The 8,689-nt window shown below is 33.0% G+C and overlaps 2 protein-coding genes across 2 annotated transcripts; one reads left to right on the top strand and one right to left on the bottom strand.

Moving 5' to 3' along the window:
• Nucleotides 1–814: 814 nt before the first annotated feature.
• On the bottom strand, nt 815–6,277 carry LOC134231366 (plasmanylethanolamine desaturase 1-like). The gene is made up of 6 exons (XM_062713325.1): nt 6,186–6,277; nt 4,103–4,317; nt 3,490–3,609; nt 2,388–2,479; nt 1,987–2,205; nt 815–1,468 (listed from the first exon to the last, which is right to left on the bottom strand). The coding sequence occupies exons 1-6, from the start codon at nt 6,191–6,193 to the stop codon at nt 1,208–1,210; spliced, it is 915 nt and encodes a 304-aa protein (XP_062569309.1). The 5' UTR covers nt 6,194–6,277; the 3' UTR covers nt 815–1,207.
• On the top strand, nt 4,691–8,477 carry LOC134231365 (mitochondrial ribosome-associated GTPase 2-like). Its single transcript, XM_062713324.1, has 6 exons — nt 4,691–4,895; nt 5,088–5,235; nt 6,199–6,314; nt 6,582–6,803; nt 7,071–7,209; nt 7,621–8,477. Exons 1-6 carry the CDS (start codon nt 4,749–4,751, stop codon nt 8,019–8,021), a joined length of 1,173 nt encoding a protein of 390 aa, XP_062569308.1. The 5' UTR covers nt 4,691–4,748; the 3' UTR covers nt 8,022–8,477.
• The last annotated feature ends 212 nt before the right edge of the window (nt 8,478–8,689 follow it).

Genomic DNA, 8,689 nt, shown 5'->3' on the forward strand with positions numbered 1-8,689 from the left:
ATAACGGGCTTAAATAATCATTTATGTTTTGTACCCATGATAAAACTTCTGCACAATAACATAAATTTGAATTATCTGTGAGCTGAACCCGGAATCTATACATCTTCCTCATAATGTAAAAAATACCGGTATGAATAAGCCATAATAAATATACCAGCCTTTAATTATGACCTATATAAAACTTGATGTTGCTTTATAAATTATATAAACTCTATCTAAGAAGGCTATAATATGTAACCGCCAAAAAAATATATGCCTCTTAATTACACATGTATCAAGTACATGTACTACGCAACATTTAATGACACTAAACATTGTACTCAAATAAAATAATAAATACGTGCACAAACCAGACAAAACAGAAAGCATGTCCTTTTAACTGTATCTCGTGTTGATTTGAACAATGACCGCCCTAGTGTACTTTACCTTGTTTACAGAAAATATAACACCTGATAAACAAACACTTCAAGTTATATAAGTCAAAAAGTCAACAAATCTGTCCCCAATCTACATGTATGTTAGAAGGAGATAAAAAGAGTGAAGCTATCATTATACATCACTACATAAACAAGTCAGATCATTACTCTTTCAATTAAAGAGGGAAGGGTTGAATGGACATGATAGATTAATTATTAATAAATGTGCCAAAAATCAAGCTAATATTTCCATTAAATATAATCTAAGATAACATAGAAACTTGAACTTAATGTTATTTAAAATAAGACTAACAAAGTCAATTTTTATATAAAACATGGATAAAAATCTAAAATCCTTGTATCATTTTATAAATACACAAATCAGTGGTCTACACACACTAAAAGCAACACAGAAACAGTTCTCCCTTCTGCTATTGCACATCTTCCAGGGTCTAATAATTTAAATAGTAAAGTTCAAAATCATAAAATAGTAAAGTTCAAAATCATTAAACAAACTTGGTCTATTTGGATACACATACAAATGAAAAGGAATAAAAATGCAAAGAAAAAAACTACAAGACATGTAAAAAGTACAATTTTATAATTGATTTTTTCTTTTTGCTTGTAAAAGAATACAAAAACTACACATTACCAGGATCTTGGTTGTTCTCCTCAAAAATGATTGGTTCTGTGACACAGGTACATCAAACCCAGATTGGTAACACATATTTGTCTCCCCCTTATAAATACAGCATATAAATTCAAAAATATATATCTTATCTAAATTATCATCATTGACATTTCTGGGCCCACTTGAAGTCATCCGCCCTTGGTTTATTCCCAGTGGATCTTTCAATCAAGTCTTCTAGAGATGTCCAGAAGCCTATTTTTTCTAGTGGATAATTGAGCCAGCCCGTGGTGATACAGAAATAGGTCTCGTGGGGTGCCACATGGTGGATTCGGTGGTGCTTTTTCGGTAGGATAATGTGCGCGTCTTGTAGAAAAGTTATCCACTTGGGTAATCCAAAATAGGTATGAGACCACTTGTGAAACTAAACAGAGAAAAATGAAAAATTGTTAACAAGATTAAAAAATATCCAGCCCCTGTGATAGCTGTAATTTTAATAGAGTTGGTGTATGACAAAAACTACAGAGAAGAATTTTTTTCCTTTACAACCTAGAAAAATTGTTTCTCCATATTTCTGAAATTTGTTCACATTGCATATACGAGGTACTTTACGTTAATGTTAGAATGGATAGATAGACAGAAAATACAATGGAACACTGTATTTATTATGTTTACAGTAAAACTCTGTTATAACAAAGTCAAAGGGAACTATGAAATTACTTCACTATTTCCGAAATTCGTTGTATCCGTATAAGAAATTCATTAAATTCATTTAGTTGGGGATCCAAAATATATATATTTTACGCTATATCCGTGAATTCACGATATCCGTGTTCGTACTAAACAAGTTTTACTGTATTATTATTCAATTATATTACGCAACAATCTTAAAACCAGCACAAGAGAGTGAACAGCATTGAAAGCTTGAAGTCATATGTGTACCTGATTGGTCAAACTGACAAAGATGGCCAGTAAAAACACAAAGCACTCCCAGTTGTACGTCTTGTCAATTTCCTCTGGAGACAGCGTGACGAACTTGTAGGCCATGTGACCCAGAAAGGGGACTACGACGGCAAAATTATCACCGTTGGTTTCTATAAAATCATGTCTCGTGATGGAGGTGGGGTCTATATGATGCTCCCTAAAAGGACGGATAAAGGCCTGAAAGGATAAGTAAAATAATAAGTGAAAAATATAATAGTTTCAAACTTGAAGATCAAGTTTGTGAAGTCAAAGGTCATGGCTTTGTTACAGGTGAGGAAAAATGAGATTTCATTTACCCAAACTTTTGCAAAAGAGTGGGGGGATCTGCTATTTCTAGTAAGTTATTTAAAAGCAGCTACCTTGCCAATGACCGGGATTTCTATGGAGCCCCAGGTGTCTGCTCCCCAGTGAACCAGTCCACTAAAGAAGTCAGCCACCACTATTCCTAACACTGCAAAAAAAAAATCTTCATAATCAATTAAAAACATATGAATGCAAATTTCTGAATTGTTATCTCAACAGATGATCGAATTACATATATATACATAACTAACAGTAAATGTCAACAGAACACTCTAATTAAAGTTAAACTTTACATCTGCCCACCAGATTTCTATATGTTCACGTGATGTATAGTAAAACCACGAGTGGATGGAAGATTTGATTTTATCAATTAGATTGGTATTTAACAGAATTAATTTTTTTATTATTTTACAATATGTAAAAGCAGAAATATTCATCGAGGATTAAATTTCATTTATTTAGCTGTAAACAATAATTTGTAATATTGTGAGTACCTCGCAGTTATCTAACTTACTACCAATCTTTTGAGGGGGAGTTGAGAAAGCTCTAAATCTCGCGAGATTACTGGGGCACATGGCATTGTTTACAGTAGTGACAATCAAATGATTTGAACAATTTTATGCCGAACGTAAAATGTATTGCCAAGAATTGAACTCCAAAGAGTAGACTGTCAAATAAGGAAAGTTTAGAAAATTTTATCAGCTTTACAATATAACGATTTTCAATGAAAATTTAATAAGAAGAGTCCACTTAGTTAAAAATATCGTACAAAATGTAACATTTTAGGACTAGCTCCTCTCAAAAATTAATTAGGTTGGTTCAGCGATTGTTCAGCAAGGTATTCCGCCAGGATTTTTTTAATTATTTGTCCTTATAAATTTTACAATGATCGATCTTACATTGTATTCAATAGCACATTTGCCCCAATCCAGCAGACGTTTCCTACCTCCATTGCAAAAGAGTTCCGCTAAGTTAAGTAATCACGATATCAAGTATTATTATATTGACAAAATTGAATCACACACAGAATTTTCATAAGACTATATACTGATAAGGTTACTTTCAAAACAACAAAATGAAATGTCCACAAAACTATTTTAGGTGAAAATTTGTGCTTCTACAGTAACTCAATAGTTGGAAGTCATTTATTGTACTCACATGAGCAGATCAGGACCATGTACCAATTTTCTACTTTGAAGTGAAGCACCAGGGCACTCAGGTTAAAGGCCATCAATGCAATACTAACAGTTAAACATATAGTTTCTTGTACCCTTTTCCCTGAAAAATAAAATACGAATGTATATTGAACAATGTCTACTGTAACTAAGTTAGTCATGTTAGTAATGGAAATACTGGTTAGCTTTCATTAAAAAAAAATCTTAACTAACCAAAAAGTAATCCAAGGTTTCCATAGAGAACAAGATAGGGAGATTACTTCAATTTATCTTTAAATAAATGTAAGTGTCAAACCACTTTAAGTTTATAGTGGGGAAAGTAAAAATTCAGGTTGGGCAAGTGAATTTTGACTATGCACCTGATGAGCCCCACCTGCTTGTGGGCAATGTACTTGAAAATCTATTTTTGGTCCCAAATAATAAAATACTTGAAATCTGGGTGTGGTTGGCAAAAATTGATTGTATATAAACAGAAAGAAAAAGATACAGGTTTTCTTTCTATCAAAACATAAAAACTTCCCTTTTCATAACGAAAAAAAAAGTTTCATAATACACCGGTCGTCAAGGTACTGGTCAAGCAACTTCCTAAGGCTTACCTTTGGAGTAATGAGAGGCCAACTCTTTGGCACCTGCATGCTGTGGGCCCCATCTTGGTTGTTTACTTGAAGCTGCCTCCGAATTTGAATTCGGATCATCCTCTGTCATAGAGTTTTGGATAACCTCTTCCTCAGTTTTCACAACCATCTTGGTCAACTTTGACCCTGGTCTGATTCTAGTCACGCAGTAAATGCCTGAGATATGGGTAATTTGTCTGAAACCAAATAAATAACTGAAATACCGGCTGATATGTGGTCTTATTCAAATATTTTGTTCAAAAAACTTATATAACACGTTTGAACATTGATGCATATACTATATGATCTATTTTAAGGCCTCGGAGACTTCTGCATTCATTTATCATTGGGACTTGTTTTACCCCATACTTATATGTTGAAAGTTAACTCGTTCATTGATTTATAGAAAATAAATGTAATAAAAACATTTGAGTCCAACTGTGGAATAGATTTTATGAATGATTTACTTGCTCTCAATATTTAAAGAAAAAATAACATCTTTAAAAAATAGAAATGCTCATGATTAAAAATATTTTTTGAAAGCAGAATAGGATTACGTACGACTTATCTCAAAGCACCTGTCATTTCGAATTTACTCGGTTATTTTCATTGTAATGTTGAAAAAAAAATGAAAATTTTACGACGCTTTACTTTAAAATCATTTTCATATAGTAAATTAAAGTTGTTGAAGAAGTGTTTTGAAAAGAACCTCATCGCTGCGTTTTCATCATACAAACCATTATTGCCCCGAACAAAGAAAGGCATCACCAATGAGGTAGAGGTTGAACAAAATTGTAAAATTCATCAAAACATTGACTTTGTATGCCTCCTTAATTGAAAATTCGGAGACATGTAATTTTTTTTTCATATCATTCATTTCGATACAAGTTTATCCCTTTAAACCTGATTTTATTTTTATAAATTTGAAATAATTATGATTTTGTTGAATGACTTACCTTTTTTTCAGGCTAAACATTTTGTCGATTATAAAGAGGTGCAGGTATATGGGGGTGATGGTGGAGATGGTTGTATGTCATTTGCAAAAATTCCCAGGAAAGAATTTGCTGGGCCTGATGGAGGAGATGGGGGGAATGGGGGACACGTTATATTCGTAGGTGAGGATTTTTAACTTAAAGAATTAATAAATTACAAATGAGGTGTTCTAGATATCATTCTTGCAAATAAAAAGGAAACTGTTTGTCTACTATTTTATGTGTCAGTTTTTATTCAGAGAAAAAAAATCATGGATATAGCAATTTTAAGCAAAACTGACTGATGATCTCTCTTCTAATATAATTGTCATGGGAATTTATTACTATGTACAAGTATAATATATTTGTGCTGTAAAAAAGAATTCATGCAGAAAAGCACAGTCATAATGATTTCAGCCTGAAATGATTTTTATATGCCCCCGTAATTGAAGATTCAGGGGTATATATATTTTGCCTTGTCTGTCCGTCTGTTTTCTGAAAAAACTTTAACCTTGCCCATAACTTTAAACTGGGTCATGGGGGCAGTGGCTTTCATATTTCACAGGTGTATTCCTTGTGACAGACCTTTCTTTGAGTACCACCAAATTTGACTTACTTTAAAAAAATACTTGAATATTGGCCATAGCTTTTGAATAGTTCAGACTAAGGCTTTTATACTTCACATATGTAACCCATATGACAAGACCTTTCTTTAGAAACCAACAACTTTGACCTTGACCTTGGAGTTTGACCTACCTTTAAAAAAACTTTAACCTTGGCCATAACTTTTGAACACGTGGCGCCAGGGCTTTCATATTTTTCACAATTGTATTTCTTGTTAGAAGGCCCTACTTTGGATACCAACATATTTGATTTGCATTTGAGAAAGTTTATCCTTGTCATACGGGGGCATCAGTGTTTGGCAAACACATCTTGTTTTCATTGAAATTAAATTCAAAATGAAATTGATTGAATATAACATTAGGGATTTTTAAAGCTTTTGAACAGGGCTTGCATTGAGGTACTCATAAATTTATTCCACATTTATTTGCAATTTTAATTGATACTAGAATATTTTAACCCCTTAGATTTACCTTCCCATTTCAGCCTCCAGTACAGAGAAATCATTGAATCATTTATCTTCAGACATCAGAGCTGACAAAGGAATAGCTGGAAAATCACAAAACTGCCATGGTGCCTCTGTAGATCACACATACATCAAAGTAAATAAATAGTTCCTGTAAAGTTAGAAACATTATATTATTGAATATACTGTATCTAACACTGTTTAACATGTACATGTAGTTTTTTTTTTTTTAAATAATATTTGTTTGTTTTATAATCTACAATCCAGCATTTATTTATTTCTGGTTAAAGTGTTTTAATGTTATAAAAAAAAAACATTTTAAATTAGAAATCATAATAAATTGTCATTAATAATTTTGAAAGAATGTTTGATTTCTGAGTTAGAGATTTTGGTATTTTGATAGGTTCCCATGGGAACAGTGATCAGCTCAATGAATGGTCAGGAACTCGCTAACCTGGAGTGTGATGGAGACTACTATGTAGCAGGGAGGGGAGGAGTGGGGGGAAAGGGCAACCAATTCTTCCTGTCCAATGAAAACAGAGCCCCCACCATAGCGGAGAAAGGAGGCAAGGGAGAGCATCACCGCCTGAGAGTAGAACTGAGAACAATGGCTAACATTGGCCTGGTTAGTCAGGATAAATAACCTTAAGCTTGTTTTATCACTCTCTAGGATTTAAAACTGGTACAAAATTTTTGTCTATTGAACAAATTCATCATCCAAGACTTATATTTTAGGAATTTAGATCACCATTACCTTTTATTATCAATAAGATGAAAATATTCCGTTTTAGAGGATCTGAGGATTTGAGAACTAAACCAATCAATTTTAATTTTTTCTCCAGATATTGTTAATCCACATTTGTTCAATTCATTCATATTTCCTTATTTACAGATAGGATTTCCAAATGCTGGAAAATCCACTCTTCTGAGGGCTGTTACTAGAGCTAAACCTAAAGTAGCAGCATATCCCTTCACAACACGAAACCCATATGTTGGGATCATGGAGTATTCAGACCATGAGCAAATTACAGGTAAGAACATTGATTCTCAAATGATTTTGTACATCTATTACACCAATAATATTTCGATCTTGATGAAAACGTAAGCTAGAGTTATTTCCCTTAGTACTGATAATTAGTTTTCATATAAACTTTTGAAATCATCAACTATCTCAAAAGTTTTTCTGAGCTGCATTGAGTAAGAGGTAATCAGGTTTGACTGTAATTGATTTAAATCAGGATTCGAATGAAACCCTCTGCTCATACTTTCTCAGTAACATGGGCATTTAATTTATGAAAATTATAAATTTCAAAGCTAAAATACATAGAGGAAACTTGGTTGGGAATTTAAACTCAATTTGACATATACATGAACATGGTATTCAAGATATCAAAATTCGAGATAAAAAAAGTTCAGCTGTATTTGTTGTTTCTATTGATCAGTTGCAGACATCCCGGGCCTGATCGTGGGAGCCCACAAGAACCTGGGCTTGGGCTTCTCCTTTCTACAACACATACACCGCTGTGCCTGTCTCCTCTATGTGATTGACCTGTCCTACACCGAGCCCTGGACCCAGTTCAGGGCCCTACAGTACGAACTGGAACAGTACCAAGAGGGACTCTCCACGAGACCTAATTTGATCGTGGCCAACAAGGTGGATCTAAGTGTGGCGGAGAAAAATCTGGAGGTGTTAAAAGCCAATGTGGACTTACCTGTTATTGCTATTTCTGCTGCCAAACAGACAGGGGTGGAGGAATTAATGATGCAGATCAGAAAACTTTATGAGAAACATAAATCTGAAGAAAAGAACACTGTGAATGAAGTAAGAGGGAAAGTGACATAGTGTATTTGAATGACAAACTTCATTACAACCATTTAAATGTTATTAAAACAAGAGTAGGAATATTTTAACAGAAGAGGTGACTTTTGCAAAGTTTGCTCTGCACAAATCTTAAGAAGCTCTATACCTTAAGTAAAAATGTTTTGGGGACTTTAAAAATAAATGTTTCACATAAAAGTGTACATATTGCATTTTATATCTAGTTTATTTTTAACATAGGGTACTACAATATCTTTCCCCGTTGAAGAAAAATATTAAGATAATGATGTATGTATCATTGAGCAGAAATAATGGTTGTTTCCTTACATTGGTAAAATGCATGCAAATAATGTATTCATTTACTTTATCCTAGGGCCAAAATTAAAAATATGTTTGTTGGCCATTTACCAACCCAGATTTTTAGGAATGGGTAGGTAGGTAGGAAGCATATTTTATTTTTTTCTTCTTGACTTCAAATCAAATTACATGTACTATTAAAATAAAAAAAGATCAATAAGTTCATGTACATACTTACATACTTATGCTTCATGGAACAAAATGTATTAGTACGTCTGGAATTTTTTATTGACAATAAAAAAAATGTTATTGAAAAATGGAATAAAATATTTTGAGCTGGGCTAATTTTCGAGGGTCGGTCGGCTAAGGGCAAACAAACAATATTTTAATTTAGG

This window comes from Saccostrea cucullata, unplaced genomic scaffold (assembly GCF_032062105.1).
Source record: "Saccostrea cucullata isolate Sc308-1 unplaced genomic scaffold, CSIRO_AGI_Scuc_v1 ctg104, whole genome shotgun sequence".
NCBI classification, from domain to species: domain Eukaryota; kingdom Metazoa; phylum Mollusca; class Bivalvia; order Ostreida; family Ostreidae; genus Saccostrea; species Saccostrea cuccullata.